General features: G+C 48.2%; 1 protein-coding gene across 3 annotated transcripts in view; it reads right to left on the bottom strand.

The window, feature by feature from the left end:
- The window catches only part of LOC309867540 (protein FAM169B-like), an 87,341-nt gene extending 67,890 nt beyond the window's left edge, over window positions 1-19,451 (bottom strand). The window contains exons 1-2 of one of the 3 annotated variants that reach the window (XM_082736492.1): window positions 2,112-2,607; window positions 1,505-1,644 (exon numbers count right to left, since the gene is read on the bottom strand). In XM_082736492.1, the coding sequence (XP_082592618.1) occupies window positions 1,505-1,571 (67 nt within the window). In that variant the 5' untranslated portion in view covers window positions 1,572-1,644; window positions 2,112-2,607. Of the gene's footprint in view, window positions 1-1,504; window positions 1,645-2,111; window positions 2,608-19,082 lie in introns of those variants that run through there. The other 2 variants (XM_082736491.1, XM_082736493.1) reach the window with 2 other exon arrangements.
- Window positions 19,452-20,898: the final 1,447 nt, after the last annotated feature.

Below are 20,898 nucleotides of genomic sequence, written 5' to 3'. Positions count from 1 at the left end.
GACGAGTCCGGGGAGGGGGGTAGAGAGAAAGGGAGAAGCAGACTCCCCTGCCGAGAAGGTAGCCCCATGTGGGTCTCCCCAGTTCTCTGGGATCATAACTTGAGCCGAAGGCAGACACTTCACCCATGGAGCTACCAGCTACCCTGTTTCCTCAATTTTTCTTTTAATGAAAAAATAGTTCCGTATCAGGTGCTAAAAGAAAATAGAAGACATTCCCAATGGCAGGGTTGGCAGGGACACGGGGGAGATAGGAAATTCCACCTGGGGGAGTCTGGGGTGGCTCAGTCCTTAGGCAGCTGCCTTCGGCTCAGGTCATGATCCCAGGGTCCTGGGATCAAGTCCCCCATCAGGCTCCCTGTTTGGTGGGAAACCTGCTTCTTCCTCTCCCACTCCCCCTGCTTGTGTTCCCTCTCTTGCTGGGTCTCTCTCTGTCAAACAAATAAATAAAATCTTTAAAAAAAAAAAGGAAGCTGCACCTGACCCCCACCTTAGAATGCTACAGAAACTTCGTTGCATACACCCAAACCACCAAATTGTTTCCCAGGGAGGGAAGCCACAGCAGCCACAGGCACAAGCAGGGGCATGGAGAGCCGACACTAACTGGTGAGAACCTTGATAATGGACAAAATTGAGCTCAAGTTACTATTTTGCCGGCCGCTGTACTCGCTGTGCAGTTGATGAGATTTGCCAGCCCGTCTCCTAGCGCTCGGCCACTGTTACGTAGAGAGTTGAAATGTACAATTTGGTGGGAACTGCAAACGTGTGCATACACAAGGAGACACCTGCACACATTCCTGTGCAAGTTTCCCGCCGGCTGCTCCTCAGCATCTCTTTCTTGTCCTCACACTCGCGAGGAAAGTTATACCCTCGAAGAATCATCCAAATTGATAGCATCCAATTGAGCTCGGAAGCAGTCGTCAGTTTCCCCGGGATGCTGGCCACCCTCGGATGGGCATGTCCCCAAGTGGGAGGGGGCTCTGCAGTCCCCTCTCCTCTGGGAATCCTGGACTCGGCTCTGGGCATCCTATGTGGAGGGGAGGATGTCCAGAGCACCTGTGGACCAGACCCCCACCTATGCGTAAGCCCCCCTCCTGCCCCAGGCTTGATATGCTGAACGTGTCCTGGGCACACACAGAGAGTGACAAGTCACTGAGCAAATACGTTCTCCCACTATTCAATTTTTTAAAAAATATTTGAGGAGAACATGGGTCCCAAGAAATTACAATTATAAATGCACGATACAAATGTTTCAAATAAAGACAAAGAATTAACAGTCCTCTTGGCGACAATGAGTCAGTCAGTGAGGAACTCTGGGATCTCACCCTCTCTAAGAAGGGCTGTACCCCCAGCCAACATATTCTGCTGTGAAAGGCACATGCTTGTGGACTCACATATACGTGCAAAAAGCCCAGGAAGCCCAGACTCCCCACCATGAGCCCCAAAGCCCCCGCAACTGACAAGACAAAGCACCGGAGCTGAACCTGTAGGCGCCCCTACTCCTTACTGGGCCTTCCAAGCCTAGAGCCCAGGAGCCGGATGGATCCACGCTGGAATCCCGGCTTCACCCGCATTTACAGATGAAGAAACCGAGGCCGAGAGGAAAATGCTTGGCTAGTCAGCAGCAGGTCTGACTGTGCTCAGGATCTGCACAAAACACTCAGATTACATTAGTGACCCAGCCAGGAAGGCCCTTTAGAATTCCACATACACCCCCAAGAGCATCCAACAGGTTCCTAGGCCCCTGTTCCCCACCCCTTCTAACTTGACATCCTTAACGCCTATCTGAGACACCAGCATGCCCAGAAGCCTTCCTGGAACCCCAAAGAGCAAAAGCCCAGGGGACCCCTGAGTCCTATGTTCCAATCCCAGCTCAGCTTAGGATGGGAGTGAATCCACCTTTGTCACCTCTCTGGTCCCTCAGGACACCACACACACACACACACACACACACACACACACACACAGGAATTCGGTGGGCAAATGAGAGTGGGCAGCCCTGCCCGACTCTCTCCCAACCCAGGGTGTTCCTCGGAGCACCCTGTGTGCACCCCTCTCCTCTCCTACCCTGCACAGACAGAAGACACCCCCAACCCCCAAGGCCTTTCTCACACCAATCATTTGGGAAATTCGTGTAGGCAGTCAGCTGGGCTCTTCCTTCAAACCGCTGGTCATCCTTCTAGAAAATCAGGTGGCTTCCCACAGGTATGAAAAAAGACTGTGCACATTGAAATAAATCAAGAAGATCAAACAGGAGAGAGGGTTTCTTCGACCCTGAAGTAGCCAGCTCAGGCGGCATGTTAGCCCCATGAAAGCAGCTTGAACAACCGAGTTTCCCTAACTGCCCCCAGGAAGGAGTAAAGATCTGCCTCCTTCCACCTCCCTGCTGCCTGGGGCTTCCCAGGTGAGATGGTTGTTAGCCCCCAGGCCTCCAGTGAGATCTGAGGCTCCCAGGACAGTGGCATCCCCCAGCTGCACTGAGAAGCCCAACTGGGCCCCTTGGGACAGGAGTCAGGAGGACACTGTGGTCTTCAGGGCTTTGGGAGAGGGGCGCCTCACCATGGCCACAAAGCCCAGAAGCCTGGGTGCTCTAAGGGCCTGGGGAGCCTCACAGGCTGCCAAGGGTTACCTGGCCTCAGTTCTGGTCGCCTGTGGTCAGGAGAAATGCAATGAATGTGTTTTGCTCCTCACACACCATGAAATCACTTCCCCTGCTGGTTCTGCCGACTGACGCTGTGAGACCCCCCTCAGAGAACTCCTTGGGCAGTAAACCCAGGCCACCCTTGGCTCTCCTTGTTGGGGGTAATGTTGGGCGGGGGGCGGGGGGGGAGCTCACAAGAAGAATCAGGCCTGCCTCTGGGAAGCGGGGCCCTGAAAGGCAGAGATTAACCCTCTGGGAAGTGGAGGGCAGCTGCAAACACCTCAACACTCACCCATGCTCTGTTCCCCCCTTTAAATCCTCCAAGCTGGACACAGACCCCAAACTCCTAAGAAGTGTCCTGGGGCGGGCAAACCAGCCTAGGGGAGGGAAGCTCCATTTTCAGCCCTTTGGGTTTTAATTAGTTCTCCTCCGTCTGGGTGTGGGGGGTGGAGATGGGCAGGGAAATCCCCCGTTAGAAAAGCTCCAGCAGCTGAGCTCTGACACACAAAATGTTTGGGTTTGTTTTCTGGGAATCTGGGAGGAATGAAAAAAGGAGATGCTTACAGCAGGAGGGGAAGCATTCAGTGCTCAATGGGAAAGGGAACCCCTGCCCTTCTGGAGGAAGAAAGACCCCTCCCCATATCGGTGGGAAGACAGACTCCCTCCTCCCCAGCCCAGGAGGCACAAGCACAGGCCGCGCGCGCGCGCGCGCGCACACACACACACACACACACACACACGACCCCCAGAGGAAGGAAGCCTCCCACCCACCCAAACCGCAAGGGCACACTTGGGCCTCCAGGAAGTAAACAAGTCTGGGGTGTTTCACACATGCGCTCTGGAGCCAAGCTGGGCGGCCACACTCCCCTCCCTGGTGATGGAAGGCTGACTCTGGGCAGGGGCTTCCAGATGTGAAATGCTAACAGGCTTTAATGGCTTGAACTGAACAGGAAATATTTTTCCAAAGCCAAAAGAATGTAATCTTTTCAGTACAACGTAAAATGCTTTTATGAAAAAGGCACACAGTTGAAATGATAATTCACTGCAGACCGTAAAGAAAATGAAATCCCCAAACGAGTCCCCAATTTAAGAATTCACTTTAAGCATATGTTTGCTGTAGTCACCAGAACAACAACAAAGTGGAACCTCTTAAAGCATACTTCTGGGGAAAAAACTTGAATCATTCAGGATTTTTGTCCCAAAGCTCCAGTTCCCAGGGTAGGATGAATGGTATCCCACTGAGCCACTACCTGTCACCCACTGCCCATCAGCCACAGCCACTACTGGGTCAGCACTGCTGCTCAAGCCAGCAAAGCCTAATGCTCTAGGGCATTCCCAGTACTTTTGGGTCCTCCTCATATAAAGAGCATTGCCAATTAATGAAAAACCTGAAAGAGGCCAATGCTCTGCACTTAACCATTTATTCAGTATCACTTGCAGAATATTCTTTCCAAGTACTACCTCACCACGATGATGAGAAAAGTTCTTTCATTTTAGCAAAGTGAGATTTTTCTCATATGGGACTACTATTATGAGAAACATTAACAGATATTTTAAGTTTTACTAGCCCTGCTCTTGAGAATTTTGACCTCAGTGAAAGCCTCTATCCATCCATCATTTAACTATAAGGCATTATGTCACTGGAAAAGCTGACTGTAAACACTTGATTTTTTTGTAGTCATGTGGGTTGTCATTCTTGAATTATAGTTAAGAACAACTCTTGCTCATAACATGTGAAAAAAATTTCAGGGACACAAAATTATAAGGTAGTATTCTACTTTATTTTTCAAAAATGGTTTAAGTGTGGATATTCCTAATATAGAATTTTTTTTTTGCCTTTCTTTATTTTTCTCACCAGTGTCCTGCTTTTCCCTCACAAATCAATTTTATTCTGAAAAGAACTTATAAGAAGAAATCTTTATTATAGAAGAAACTGCCACCAGGGATTAAACGACTAATTTGGGACTTAGCAGGAAATATGGAGACTAGTTTGTAACAGAGAGAGGAGGGCACCAGGAGATCCCAAAGCATGTTGCAAGAAGGGCCTGTGGAGTTCTGAATGCAGGTGTTCTGCACACGCAAGGCTGTGAGGGCAGCACCGGAAGGGAGAAGGCTCCCCAATGCTACCTCAGGAGCTCAGACTTCAGGACCAGGAATTCATCAGTTTCCCCGATTCCTAGTGAAACATGTGTTATCACACAGCACAATCCCAGAGCTGTGTGTCGAACTTTATGCTTTAAATCTCCATAGTCACGGGGCACCTGGGTGGCTCAGGTGGTTGGACATCTGCCTTCAGCACAGGTCATGATTTCAGGGTCCTGGGATCGAGCCCCGAGTCGGGCTCCCTGCTTGGTGAGGAGTCTGCTTCTCCCTCTCCCTCTGCCCCTCCCACTCCCTTTTGTGTGCCCTCTCCCTCTCTTTCAAATAAATACATAAAATCATTAAAAATAAAGATTTTATGTATTTATTTGATAGAGAAAGAGATCACAATAGGCAGAGAGGCAGGCAGAGAGAGAGGGGGAAGCAGGCTCCCTGCTGAGCAGAGAGCCCCACGTGTGGCTCGATCCCACTGAACCATGAGACCATGACCTGAGCCAAAGGCAGAGGTTTAACACACTGAGCCACCCAGGCGCTCCAATAAATAAAATCTATTTTAAAAATACCATATTCACAAACTTCATCTTGGGTCTCCAAAGCTTTCACCACAGGATGCCTTCAAACTGAGAACTACTTTTAACTTAAACGATGATTACGTTTAAGCAAAAAATTTTTAAAAATAAGGGGGGGGGGTGCTGTTGCATATATACAAGTATTCCCGGCTTTCCCAAACTTCACGTGATGCTACTTTGCTTTTATGAAAGAGCTCCCTTTTTTCACTAACTGAAGAAATCCAAAGAGGACTTTTGCTTTAATGATCAAAAGTGAAAAGCAAAAATAGTGTTCAGCCTCCATTCTGCAGTGAGCCCTCACAGACACACCACACAGCTGAGCCGTGACCATGGTCCTGACAAGGTCCTTCCCCAGGAACAACATCACGCATCAAGCTAAGCTCCCAGAACTCTGCACAGGGTCCGTGTGCCTCTGTCCTTTATCTTGATTTATTTTATGTGTCCCTTAGCAAGAGGCATCCTAAGGAATCAGAAGAGTCCCAGGCAGGTCAGTTGTGGGTCTAGGCATGCTCAAAACCTTTCCCATATACGTTAATGGTAACTGACTCTTCTCTTTACCTGGTTCCAGCTTGCAAGAGGTTTCATGGGAACGCTCTACGTCCAAAAGTTGCGGAAACGGGTGCTGGGAAAACCCACAGTTGTGTAAAACGTGGCCTGGCATTTACTTTCTATCAAAGAATCCCAGTCCCTCCAGCCAGCACAATGACTCTCCTCAGGCCATTCCAGCCTTTTCCCAGGCATATCCTGTGGAACACAGGCTCCCCAAGATAGGCTGCAAATGGGGTTCCCACGGCCAGCACATTTCAAAAAGGAGGTCTGCTGTGGCACTTAGGGGCGCCTGGGTGGCAACATCGGTTAAGCACACGACTCTATGATTCTGCCTCAGGTCATGATCTCAGGGTTTTGGGATCGAGCCCCGCATCAGGCTCCGCAGTCAAGCAGCAAGCCCGCTTGAGACTGTCTCCCTCTCCCTCTGCCCCACCCCGGCCCCGCACGTTCGCATTCTCTCCCTAAAATAAATAAAATCTTAAGAACAAAGGAAAGAGAAAAAAGGAGGTCTGTTGTGGCATCTAGAACTCACTGCTGGGAGTTCTACGGGCCTATCAGCAAATGGAACATTTAGAAATCCTAAAGCAAAAAAAAAAAAAAAGAAGAAGAAGAAAAAAAAGAAAGTCTGAAGTAGTGTAATTTGCTTAATCCAGCATTTATTTCCCAGACTTATTGAACCAAGGACCTCTTGTCCCAAAACACTAACAGACATGTGACAAGCATACCTTGGAGAAGAGTGTTTTGTTATTGTTTTTGTGATTTTATTTATTCGACAGAGAAAGACACAGCGAGAAAGGGAACACAAGCAAGGGGAGTGGAAGAGGGAGAAGCAGGCTTCCTGCTAAGCAGGGAGCCTGATGCGGGGCCCGATCCCAGGACCCTGGGATCATGACCTGAGCCCAAGGCAGATGCTTAATGACTGAGCCTCCCGGGCACCCAAGAACAGTGCTTCAAAGTACCATCAGGGCAGAAGCAAGCATCACTCTCAGACGGGTAGCAAAGGTGCAAATGCCGAGGGCCAATGGCCCACCCAGCAGGGGGCCACCCTGTCAGCAGAGCGCCTGTCTACAGAAAGGAGCAGAAAACAGAAGGTGAAGCAAACACACACTTGGATATTTTTGTTGGTTTTGAAGAGCATCTGATTGCCAAAATAGTCTTAGCAAAGAATTGAAAAAAAAAAAAATGTTGGAAGACAGAATGTAGAATCTGTTAGAATTTTTTGAGCAGATGAGCAAAATTGTCAGGGAACGGAGGCACGCTGGGGAAAGGTCTGCAGGTGGTGGCGGGAAGGTTTCGTTCCCCAGTAATTGACAGGGTGCCTGTCGCTGTGTTATCACATATTTAGTACTGGCCCACTTGCAGCTTGTCATTGCCTTGGCTGAGAATAAATCACTTGTCCCAAATCTAAGATAGTAAAATATGCAGATGACTTTATGTGCCTCCCACACAAAGGTTTATGTAATCCTAATTGCTTCTAATATGAAGGTCTTCTAATCTGAGCATTGGTCCGTCTTACTTTCAGGCAAAGGATACAAAGATAAAACTATTTTTCCCCCTGCATCATTCAAAAGGATTTGAGGTGGGAATGAAACAACCCTTCCTTTTGCATACAAAGAGGGGGACAAATGTGAAGCCCTGTTTGGGGTAGACAGAACAAAACAGCATCTCACATATATGCTTCCTGATGAATGGTAACAAAAGAGGGGCCCTTGCTTCCACAACTGCAGGAAGCTCAGCCTTCCCTCACCCCTGAACCAAGCCGCTCTACGCCATGTGGTCATCAGCACAGTGCCATATTTGTTTAACCTTTACTGAGAAGGAAGAAGCTTTTTGCACACGCCCAGGAAGAACACAGAAAGCCTGACTCTTTGTATCTTGCGTGTAATTGACCAAGAACTTGAAGAAAAGCAAAAAAGGTACCCAGCCCCAGTGTCAATAACACCACCATGAACACATGCTGGCTCTAGAGCTGGTGGGGTAATGATGTAGGGAGCCACCATCCAGAGTGGAACCAGAGCCCTAAACCACACAGCACGCGACGAGAGGAAGAAAAATAACTCTTCACCAACGTAATGCTTTTACCCATTGCTCACAGAATAACATTTCTCAGAACTTACCCCCAAATCGTGGCTATTAATGGATTTCACCAACCTTCATCCAGAAATCAGATCTCTATATGTTCATCTATTACACGGCAAATGATAATACCTCTGGGGGGGGGGGGGGGGATCACCTCTATTTGGCATACCCAGCCCCGTGCAAAGAAACACAGGGAGCTGAAAATAGACCAGTGCTTAGTCTCTATAACCCAGTCCTAGAGGAAGTTGTGTACACATAATAGTACTTACAATCATCACCCAGAATACCATGCAAGGAGAATGGATGGAAAAGAATCGGTTTACCTTAAACTCAAAAGTTACGTACTTAGGAAGAAGGCCATTACTCTCCAGTAACTGGAAATGTATTGAGATAGATACTTTTTTATAAGGGCACTGGACTCTTGTGTAAAACTAAAAGTAGATGAAGAAATACACCCCAAGTAACAATTACTTGCATCAAAGTTAATACCAGCGCAGTTTTAAATGGAAGAAATTAAAAAAAAAAAAAAAAAGAATATTCTGCCTTCTGTGGATAAAGTTTCTAAAGTACTGGCAAAGTGGGGCACCTGGCTGGCTCATTCACAAGGACATGCAACTCTTGACCTTGGGATCGTGAGATCGAGCCCCACATTGGGCATAGAGATGCTTAAAGGAATAAAAAATAGATTTTTTTTAAAGTATTAACAGGGAGAAAAAGTATTAGGATATTGATGATAAGTTCTCACATTAGAATGAACCCTTTTACATCTCATATTGGCAGAGTGTTTTTGCAATTTACAAAGGGATCTTGCAATTTACAAAGGGCTCCCACACAAGTGCTTGCTGGTTTGAAACTTACATCAACCCCTCCAAGTCAACAAAGCGCTCACCCCCATTTTTCAGCTGTGGAGGCAGAAGTTCAAAAACAGAAAATCAGTAGTAGGGCTGGACTCAAACTCAGATCTGAAGATTTCCAGCACAGCCTTTCCCAATGCCCCTGCTTACTAATTTATATCATGTTAAGAGCCACACTTTATCTACCAGCACCAAATGACAGCTAGTCCTCAGCACAACACTGCTTAAAATACCTTTTTAAGGCTGAATAATATTACATTATATAATACGTATATGTGCGTGTGTGTAAAAATACCATTTTGTTTACCCATTCGCCTGTTGTTGGACACTTGGGCTGTTATCGTCTTTTGGCTATTGCAAAGAGTGCTGCAATGAACATGGATTTAAAATATTTCTTTCAGTCCCTGCTTTCCCGTCTTTTGGGAACTAGAATTGTTGGATCATATGGTAATTCTATGCTTAATTGTTTAAGGAACTACCATACTGTTTTCCACAATAGCTGCACCATTTTACATCCCCACCAAAAATGTGCAAGAGTTCTAATTTCCCCACATTCTCGCCAACACTTGTTATTTTCTGGGTTTTGTGGGGGTTTGGGTTGTTTTTGTTTTGTTTTGTTTTTTCCCTATAACAGCCATTCTAATGGGTGCAAAGTGGTATTTGTTATGGTTTTAATTTGCATTTCCCTAATGATTAGTGATGTTTAGCATCTTTTTTAAGGGCTTGCTGGCGTCTGTATGTCTTCTTTGGAGAAAGGTCTATTTGAGTCTTTCAAAAATTATGGTCATACTTTCAACATGTGTTTTGAAAACCTTGTGAGAAGTAAAGGGACATGAATTCGCAAGAGGTCAAATGACAAGGCTGATGTGGCCTAAGTGGGCTACCTGCAGAGGATATGTTCACACGACCTGCATCACAGGGCAATGATGCCCACCTCTGCCCCCTGTCCAGCTCAGACGCACTCCAAAAAAAGATAGCAGTGGGTGGGAGGTGGCTAAAGTCAAGAGTGTACAGACTTAGTGTGCACTGTCATTTGGTAAGCATTTTAAAGCTTGGAAGGGGGAAGCACCTGGGTGGCTCAGTCAGTTAGGCATCTGCCTTTGGTTTGGATCATGATCCCAGAGTCCCAGGATCGAGCCCTGGGACTCCCTACTCAGCAGGGAGTCTGCTTCTCCCTCTCCCACTCTCCCTGCTCATGCTCGCTCACTCTCTCTCTCTCAATAAGTGAAATTTAAATTTAAAAAAAAAAAAAAAAACTTCCACCAGTTTAAATAATAATAATAGTAATATAGTAACGCCCTAAAGCTTCTAGGACACCTGCTCCTAGGGTCCCTACCCAAAGGTGACACCAGGTCTTCCTGATACCCCAGGGTCCTAGGAAGAGTTCTAATCAGACCCTGGAAACATTCAATACTAACCCCACAGCCAAGGTTTGCAAAATTTTCTTCTATAAAGCTATGTTAAAATGTGCAACTTAAAACATCCTGGCCATCATTTAGGGTGAAATGATTACACTGGTGAAAAAAAGCAGAAACAGTCTCTACACTTATAGGACTTAGAGGCTGGTCGGGGAGACACAAAAACAGTTGAACACCCCCATGGTATGGCAGGAGAAGGGAAGGGGAGACAGGAGACAGGATGACTAGGGAAGTTCAATGTGGAGGCAACCATTCAGCAGAGGACCGAAGAATAAAATGTCAGCCCTGTGCAGACCAGGGGCAAGGGCCCGCCAGACATACAGGAGGAAGAAAGGAGCGGAGGGATTCCAAGAGATACAGGTCAGCCGGTGTGGCTGCAGCATGGCTGGCCAAGGAAAGAAGGGCAGGAATCATGAGAAGCAGGTGGGTAGAAGCCAAAGTTACAGGACCCTGGCTTTGTTCCTGACTTCAGGGTTCAAGGACAATGCAAGAAGAGGTTGTTAAAAGGTCCCCGACAGGGCGTGATAGCTGGAAGGCGTGTTTACTGCTTCTTCCAGAACACAACGCAGCAGGAAACCAAAGAGACTATACAGGTTAAGGCAGCCAACGACAATGTCTTGGATCAGTGATGGCAGTGGAGATGACAAGAAAGAGATGGCAGGCATGAGCCAGATGTGCGGTAGACATGGCAGAAGTGACTGCTACTTAGACATGTGGGGTGAGGGGCCGAGGTGACCTTCTACTCTAACCCCTCCCCTCCACATAAGTCAATGAAATTCTACGGGGAGCTTTCAACTTGTGACAGATTTATAAACTAACATTGGAAGCAGTCTCAGTCTGCTAAGATCCTAGTTCTTTCCGAAGGGGAAAATCGATGAACCTGCCAACAGAAAGAATAAGATGTACATTATTCTAAAATATTAAGAATTTTCCTTAAGGTATTATGAAATGAGCCCATCTTGAAAGATAGATGAAGCAGCCATAAAAGGGGCTCCTCAGTACTGAGTCACACAGGTCAGAACGTTTGAGCACGAGGACTGGGGTCTTTCAGACCTAATTTCAAAAACCTCTGAACACGGGCAACACTCTCAGATCCCCTCCCTCTTTGGGAGCGTTGTGCTATCACTCAAAAAACTTTATTGTCTCTCAAAAAAAAAAAAAAAAATCTCTGAACGTATGATGAAATAAACAGCCACAACAAGGGCAGCACAAATCGGACCCACAGAGACTATAGATGTTGAAATTATCCAGTATAGAAGATAAGGAGAGTAAATACGGCTAAAGAAATTTAAATTTAAATTTAGGATATGTAGGGGCGCCTGGGTGGCTCAGTGGGTTAAGCCGCTGCCTTCGGCTCAGGTCATGATCTCAGGGTCCTGGGATCGAGTCCCGCATCGGGCTCTCTGCTCAGCAGCGAGCCTGCTTCCTCCTCTCTCTCTCTGCCTGCCTCTCTGCCTACTTGTGATCTCTGTCAAATAAATAAATAAAATCTTTAAAAAAAAAAAATTTAGGATATGTAAAGAACCAAAATTATTGTTTGAGCAGTAAGACTCTAGGGGAAAGAAAGTAGATCTAGGTATGAACGTCTTAAGTAGGCGATGAACTGGAAAATATATCTGGAGAAATTACCCAGAATGCAGCCCAAAAAGATACTGATGTCGGACATGATAGGCAGGTTAAGAAAGAGGGTTAGTAGGATAACCAGGTCCAGTAACAATCTCTTTTCTTTTTTTAAAGATTTTATTTATTTGACAGCTAGAGATTACAAGTAGGCGGAGAGGGGGGGGGGGGAGCTGGCTTCCCGCCGAGCCGAAAGCCCGATATGGGGCTCAATCCCAGGACCCTGGGATCATGACCTGAGCCAAAGGCAGAGGCTTTAACCCACTGAGCCACCAGGTGCCTCTGGTCCAGTAACAATCTTAAATGAGGTTCTCGAAAGAGAAAATAGGATGAACAAGAGTCAGGATTTGAAGAACTGATTGAAATTTTCCCATAATTGATGAAAGATACCTATCCTCAGATATTAGAATCCCAACCAATCCCCAAAGCAGGAAAAAGAGATATCCTCACCTAGACACACTGTGGTCAAACTGCAAAACAAAAAACACAAAAATAGGATCATAAAAGCAGCCAAAAGACAAAGACAGAGCCTCCAAGGCCAAGTAGACTGACAGCAGCCTTCTCCACCACAACTATGGCAGCCAGAGGATAATAGAAGAACATTTTTAAAGGACTTTCATCCTCTCCCTAGCAAAAGTAATTTCCAAGAACATGGGCTAATAAAGAAATGTTTAGAAAAGCAAACTCTGTGGGAGTTTGCTACCAGAAAATCCTCACTAAAGTTATTTCTAAAGGATACACTCGGGAGAAAGGAAAATAACTTCAAGAGAAAATTAATTAAGAAGGCATGGGAGACGGCCCCTGGCTGGCTCAGTAGGTTGAGCATCTGCCTTCGGCTCAGGTCATGATCTTACTGTTCTGAGATCAAGCCTCTGTGGGGTTCCCTGTTCATCAGGAAGTCTGCTTCTCCCTCTCCCTCTGCCCCCTCCCCCCAACCCCCACCTCATGCTTGCTCTCTCGCTCTCTCTCAAATAAATAAAATCTTAAAGGGGGGAGGGGGAGGAATGGGAGCAAAGAAAATAATAAGCACATGATAAAACCCAAGCCTGTGCAGACCATACGAAACAAACCATCTAACTGGAGGAAATTAAAAATCATAATAGAACAGGTTGCTATGTAACAACAGCACAAAAACTGGGAAGGGGATCTGTGGAATGAAAGTACTATAAGGCTTTTAGATGACTCCAGAGAAGGTTTAAAATTCATTAATTTCAGAATTAGAATTAACATGCATATTAAAATTTCTAAGTTAGCCCCCCAAAGAATAGAAACATAGGTATCCTATTTCAAAGTAGGAGAGAAAAAAAATAGAATCAAGGCAAGGGTTGGGGTGGGGGATCTCAATATAAAAGACATAAAAACAATATGATTTGTTGATATTCAAATTTTATTGCTATGATCAACAACAGATATTCCTCAACAAGTAACTAGACGATCCTTTAGCAGGAGAACATATTTTATTACCCCAAATATTTCCAAGTATTTTAGTATTTCTATTCAGTGTTCATGTAGTAAGGAAAAACACAAAGCCATACCTTTCTTTCTGGATAGCTTAAAATAATTTTTTCCCAAGATGTTCTAAGAGCCCAATAGGCAATACACACACCTTACAGAAATCACTTGTTGGGGAAAAAAAAAAAAAGGTCAAAATGAACACCAACTATAATTCACTGTTTGGGCATTATACAGCTCTACCTGCTACATACACTGGGTAAAAATAATTCATGAAGTTGGGGTGCCTGGGTGGTTCAGTCGGCTAAGTGTCTGCCTTCGGCTCAGGTCGTGACCCCAGGGTCCTGGCATGGAGCCCCACGTCGGGCTCCCGGCTCAAGAGGGAGTGTTCCCTTCCTCTCCTTCTCTCCAACCCCCTCCTGCTTGTATGACGTCTCTCTCCCTCTCTCTAGTACATAAATCTTTAAAAATAATAATAATAATAGTCCACAAAGTAGCAGTCTCCGAGAAGAGATCTGGACAGGGACAGTACCACCGGAAGAAGGTTGTGCAATGGGGACGTCTCCATAACATCGACTTCTCGAGCTCTTACCACTGAGTGAAATATTCAGGGACCCTGATTAGGGCTTATTTCAGCAAAATGCAACGAAGACATGAACACAGCTTTCTCCCTCTCTTAATGGAATTCAAGAGTAGTGGTTAGAAACTTGGTTTCCAAGAAAAACACATTTATCTTAATTTTTACAAGTCTAGGAAACTGAGCGGTCTAGAAGAGATTTGGGGCCTTGAGAGCCCCCAAAACATGCAGGGATGGGAGCTCCCCCTCGGCCCTCCCTTTGGCCCTCTAGCCCTCACCTCAGCTGGGAACCAGTGGCCCTGTAGCTGCCCTCGTTTGGAGGAGCAAAGAAGCACAGGGAAAGGTTTCTGTGCCTGGACAGACAATAGGTACTGGGTTAAGTAGGGAATGAGGCCACCGCCCGGGCATGGGGAATGCAAAGGGTCTGATGGGAGAGAGCTCCCAGGGGGCCAGAGTCGGGTGGGAACAGCAAGCCTGGATGTCAACAGACATGCCTTTGGGGTCACACACACTATGTGTCCCACCCTCCGACCCAAGCTTGCTGACTGCAGGCCTTGGGAAAGAAAAGCCACAACAGAGGGTGAACTAAAAGGCATGGAATTTCCAAGCCAAAGCTGCTACATCCTAATGAGCCTTACTCAAAGGCCCCAAGCCTCCACCACTACTGACAGTCGTAACTGCCACTACCCCCCAACTCCCCCTCACCCCCTGCAACCCAGCAACCCTGACTTTAAAAGTCACAGGACACCGGGGGCATCTGACCAACAAACGTGCCTGAATTTTGTCCTGACTTATCTTTCTGTATCACACGACACAGCAGAAAACATGGTCATTTTCTACAACCCTCTGTTTGGAATTTCCCAATGCTGAGCTACAAATAAGAATGTCATCAGAGAGGCCAGGAGCCAACTGCTGTCAGGAGCCCAGGGAAGGCCAGTCAGCAGGTCAGCAGACTAGGGTTTCAAAGTTCAGAAAGACAACACCTCAGTGCCCACTGTCCTCCCACAATCCAGCCTGAGTCTTGGCCCCTCGATCATTCACTCCATGCTGCCAGGACATGGCAGGAGGTCAAGAACACCAGCCATTTCTGGTCTGGCTTCATGCAATGGAGATCACCACTGAACACGGACATAATACAGCCCTTGTTTAGAATTGGAGGCGAGCGAGAACCATCTCTAGCACGGAGAGCATTCTACGGCAGGGAATCACAGCCAAGGGGTGGGGGAGGTAACATGAAATGCCCAAGCCTGTAGGAGGGCCTGCTCAGGACCGGATCTCCCAGGACAAGTAGGACCCTGGAAAGATATTCCAAGGGATGCACAGACCACAGCACAGTTCAGGGGCCCGTCTGCCCCAGGGATTGAGGCCAGCCGGTATATTACCCCATATCCTGATACCCCCCAATCTGCAGAAAATTTCCCAGTAATCCTACAACCACACAACCCACAATGGCTTTCACCAGCTCCTAGGGGAAATGATTTCTCCATTCAAAGCCCAGGTAACTCCTGCTATGCACCAGGTAAGGGCAAGGTACTCAAGAAGAAAGATCACTGGAGGCCCTACCCTCAGTCTGGTTGGGTGGGAAGTAACTGACCAACCTCACAGCCAAAAGGATTTTTAGAGACCATCCCACCCAGCCTTTCCCTTCTTCCCTGATGAAGGGACAGAGACTCACCAAAGGTCATGAATGCTCTGTGACAATGACATGAGTCCCAGTGGCCAGCCCAGCCCACTGCCCTCAATGAGACCCTGCTTCCAGAAACTCACTTGGCCACATGCATCTATGGGAAGGCTTCTATACCTTGAACTAGAGAAGATCCAAAACACCTGATTGATTTTGATTTTTTTTTTTTAAGTTTTATGGTCATAAGAGGTCCTCCCTCAGGAGGGAGGCCCCTTCGGGACTGCCTCATGGAGTGTTTCCTTCCAGAGCCTACACTCTTTTGGGGTGGGGTGGGGGGCGGTGGCGGTTCTCCCATCAAACGTCACCATAACAAGAGGCTCCTTTCTGTGGGGACTCAGACCACTACCACCCCCGCCATGTGACTCCCAACCCTGCCACTTCCTAGCAAGTGACCTTAGGTAAGTTACTTCTCCCTTGCCCTGACCCACTTCCAAGCAGACCCCACTCTGCACCCGCCTCAGCCTCTCTCGGCACCAGGCCCTGCCAGGGGTTTCTTTGCTTCCTGGTCTCTCCTCCTCTGGGTCTAGGTCTCATAATCTCAGAACTCCACCCTCTCTGAGCCCTCGGGCTGTGCCCTCAGCTCCTCCCCTCCTCCCACATCCCAGGGCACACGTCAGCAGGCCTTCCGGGGTCCCCAACAGGGCTCGCGGCAGGCACTACTGGCCTTTCTAGATTCTTCCCACAAACTGGCGTTAGTGTTTCTGACTAACTCTTCAGTTATCTCCAACGAGAGGCATGTTTTGGAACATTCTGAAATCACTGTGTCTAGATGGCTTCATGTTTTCCCCCTCCAATAGTTGGTTCCTTCCCTGGCATCACCACTCTCCCTGTTCCCCTGACCCAAGCTTCGGAGCCAGCCCATCTTTTAGAGTCTTCCTTGCTCGCTAGCTTTCCTATAAAGCTCGGCTTGATTACTAGTGTAAACTGTCCAACACCAAACTTTTCTTAACCGGAACACTAAGCTGACTTTCTAAATGGAGATCATCAAACCGGCAAGTCTCACAAATGCTTCAATTTGGGTATAAACAAAAGGGATGAGGGCGAACCAAACGGCCCTCTCAGAAGGGACCCCAAATTTTACACTGGGCCCAGCCCTCTGCTGTGATGAGCACAGGGTCTCAAGGAACCATTCCGAGGTCAATCAAGTCCTTATCTCACCGAGGAGGGAAATTCAAGGTGAAGGATGAGGGGAGTACGGAACTAGAACACGTGTGACTTTCCTTCTCTTCTCCTGGATGCTCTAAGCTAAAATGACAGCAGCAGAAGGGCTGCTGAAACCTAAGAAGGTCTTCAGCATCAGAGAAATAAAAAACACATACAAACTCTGAGAGAGAGAGAGAGAGTGTGTGCGTGTGTGTCTCTTTCTCTCTCCCTGTCTTGAATTACTGGGGGTAGCTCCAGAGCCCCACTAGATAGTGCCCAACTGGACACCCCAATATTGAGGAGATTCATCTAGATATAGAACATGACTCCCACAGAAATGTCACCTGCCCTTTCCCTATATGTTAGGGCTAAAGTAGTCACCGAGACACAGCCTTGTCTGAAAGCGTGTCTTAGTTTAATGCTTCCTTGTGAAAGGAAAATGGACTCCAACATAGACACAGTTTGCTCAAGCCCTTTTTGGAAACGGGCTATCAAAGCTCAGGCATTGATTCGGCTAACATAAAAAGTCCAACCCATTAAGCTCTAACACACATGGAAATTATTAACGTGGAACCACCATGGGTCCTCTGGTCCATCAGCAACTATGAAAGCCAGAGCCAACGCTGAAAGAAATACAAAAAAACCCTTAAGCCAGTTAGGCCAATTACACTTTTCCAGAAGGTGAAGTTACCATGACTTTTCCCATGAAACACAGAAAGACTGGGTAGGATAAGCCAGTTAGGCCAATTACACTTTTCCAGAAGGTGAAGTTACCATGACTTTTCCCATGAAACACAGAAAGACTGGGTAGGATAAGCACAACACCAAGGCCATAGCTGGGAGAACTCTCTGACCCATGGGACCACTCAAAGGAGGAGGTAAGGGAGAAGGTATGGATTGAGCAACTCTGTGCCCACTAAGTGTTGAGGATAAGGGAGATAGCTCTGAACAGTAAGTCCCTAAGTGCCCAAATCCTCTCCATCTAGCAGAGGTGTTGGAGGAGATCAGAACAGCCTGTCACTTGTGTTTCTTGACTCAGTTCTCCAGCAAACTGGCAGCACCACTCCCCCTATGGCGACCAACTTTCCAAAAAGGACGGGGGAGTTGTGGGGGTGGCGGAGGGCGGGGAGGGGAGGGATTTAAAAAGGATACATTATCCTCTCCCTCTCTAAAAACAGAGAGAAACCATGTCTCTATCTCTAGACCAATGAAAACTCCCAAGGAATGGAAAATTCATACAATTGGCTAGCGGCCACTTTCTCTTAACTCACTGGAAATCTGGGGTAAACAACTCAAAGTCACAGCTTTTAAAGGCAGGCCATAAAAACCAGTTATCTGTCGCTGTTGGCTTCCAATAAAAGGCAGAGGAGCTTCCATAAGATTGATTTTTTTTTTCCTTACACAAATGTGTGTCGGGAGAAAGCGCCCAGGCTGGGGTTGGAGTGCACTTGCGGGCAGGGCTGGTCAGCCTCTTGGCTGGCCTGACGTGCAGGGGACCAGAGGTCGAGAGGTACTGGCCCCGGGGGGCCCTTCCAGCCGCCTGTCCCCGCAGGAGGAAGAAGAGGCAGGGGCCAAGGAGGCATTTCCTCAGCACTTGGTACCCAACATCCAGCACCAGGACGCCAGCTCCCCTGCAAACACTCCTTTTGCGGAACCGGCAGCCACCCCGCTAGGGATTTGTTCCACCTGCTTTCAAAGTCAGAAGTGGCACCGTTTTTGTATGATTCTCCGGAGACAAAACGGGCAGGGCCCCTCCCGGGGCCAGCGAGAGGAGGGGGTTGGAGGAAAGGAAGGGGCGCGCCCTCAAATCCAGAGTCTCCAGCTGGCCTGCTGGGCTAGGGGCCGGGCGCCCTTCGCCCAAGGTGCCTGGGGGCACAACAGGCTGTCCCAGAGGCCGGGAAGGGGGTGGCGTGGGGGCAGAAGTGCCCGCTGTAACCCGAGCTGCTGTACTGATTTCTCCCCCACCGAGCGGTCCCCATTTCACAGACAAGGCCACCAAGGCTATGGGAAGGCGGGGAGCTCGCCAAGCCCGGGTCAGCGGTCAGGGCGCCGGGTGTCCCCGGAGACGCGCTGGAGAGCCGTGGCCGTGGCCGTGACCCTTCCAGGACTGCCCGTCCTGGGGGTGAGTGCCGCAGCCCCCCGCAGCCGACGTCCGGGGTCTCCGCGTCCTCCTCGTTCCCCGGCGGCGACAGGTGCGCGGCCTGTGGCGCCCTGGCGCCGACTCCGGGGAAAGTTTCCTGGCCGCCGCGCGCTGTTTACGGTCTTGTTTTGCAGCGCTGGGGCCCCGAGCTCTCGGGCCAGCCCAGCCATTGAAACCCGACACGCGGGGAGGGGCCATCGCGGCGGCCAGCGGGGGAGGCGAGCGGAGTCGGGGCCAGGCCGGCCGCGGCTCCCCTTACCTGCGGCTCTGCGAGCGGCCTCTGCCTCCATGCTCGACTCCGGCGGCGCTGCGCCCCTCCCCAGGGGCTGCCCCATTTCCCCTCTCCGCCTCCGCCCCTCCCCGCTCCAGGGCTGCCCCCGCCCCCCCCTCCCCCGGGGCTGCCCTGGCTCTTGGCTCTTGGCTCTTGGCTCTCTGCTCTTGGCTCTCGGCTCCAGGTTCCCTAACCCGGAGCTGGCCCTGCCCCCGGTGCCCACCCCCTGCCTGGGGCCTTCACAGCCAGCCAGCGAGCTTGACTCCCCAGTTTGCAAAGCCAGTCCTACACCTCCGAGGAGTTTCTTAATTCTTTGGATGAGAAAACTATTAGCACCGCACCCCATAGCCAGTGGCCCTCTTCGGAGCTCCCTCTCAGTTCCTTCTGCTATTTCTGTTTCCAGGGACAAGAATCATTTGCATTATCCCTTTTAGAAAATGTACACAGTTTGAAAATAACAGAAAGACTATGAGTGGCACACTTAGGACAGAAGAGCCAATAACCTGTTCTGCCCCTTTCCAAATTTTTTCTGATGACTGTAATGTGCCTGTTTTTGTTGAAAACTAAGACTTTCATCGATTAAATGTTCAGGCTTGTGAGCAGCTTGAGCTAGCGTGATTCAATGACAGCCAGCTGTTTCTCCAGTATTTCAAAGTGTTTTTTACAGGAAAGGTGTGGAGCAGGACTGCTTTTGAAAATGCTGATGGCCTTGGAACCCAAGGTCTGTGGTCAGTCAACTAATGCTTGTTCTCCTGTTGGCAGCTCTAAAATTGGCCTTTGTGCACAGCCACCCAAGTTGCATCCTGGGTCCTTATGGACTCAAGGGTCTAGCATTCGTCTGCCTGCCTATCCCTCCACCCCAGCAACCAGCTGCTCAGAGAATCCCCCCAACTGCTCCCACTGTGCACCCCCAACTTCAGACCAATGAACTTGCCATAGCCCAGGGTATCTTCATGCATGGGATGAAAAATGGCCCCAGTTCCGCTTCCACTGCTCGTTGTAGCAGTGTGCAGGTTAATAGAGACCAGAGCTGGGGACCCTCCTTAGATCCAGCCTGAGTCACTTCCTGAAGTCTGAGATTTCATTTTTCTACAGCAATAAAATGCAGAGCTCCTGGGCAATAGCTTTAACTTCTCCAATCACCTGTTCTCATTAAACACAGGTTTATTAGGCTCCTACTATGTGTCCTATCCTGTTCCAGATTCTAGTGATTCAGCAGTGAACAAAATTAATAAAACCTTGCCTTTGGAGGCTAATTTCTAGTGGGTAAAAGTGAGCAGGAGATAGAACATAATAGTATGGTAAATAGGGCTAAGGGAAAAAAATAATATAACAGAGAAAGGGAAGCAAAAACATGAAGGGAGGGAAGTAAGTATGTGGGAAGAGGAAATGGCGAAGGTGGCAACAAGTGCAAAGGCCCTGAGGTTAGGGTTAGGAACAAGTCTTTTTGGGAGCCACGCACCTTTGTTGAACCCCTCATATTACTTAATATGATGTTACTTAAGCTATTGACACACACAGCTAAAGGCTTATTAATCTCTTCTCTAAAGTATACTTCTTCAAGTCCTTGTTACTTTTTTTTTTTTTTTAAGTTTTTGCATTGTTTTTTCAATTACTCAGAGTTTCAGGGCTGGAGAGTGAAGTTCTTGTCTCATGGAGTCCAAGAATGAATCTTGAGGACAAAGGAGAGTGAGTAAAGCCACAGAGTTTTATTGAAAAAAGATCCAGGAAAAGCTCTCACGAGTGAGAGGGCTCCCAATAGGGTGGCCAGTGGGGACCTCCATGGACAGTCTCTTATTTACAA

The sequence above is a fragment of the Mustela nivalis genome (assembly GCF_964662115.1).
Source record: "Mustela nivalis genome assembly, chromosome: 6".
NCBI classification, from domain to species: Eukaryota; Metazoa; Chordata; class Mammalia; order Carnivora; family Mustelidae; genus Mustela; species Mustela nivalis.
This window is presented reverse-complemented; position numbering and strand designations above follow the sequence as displayed.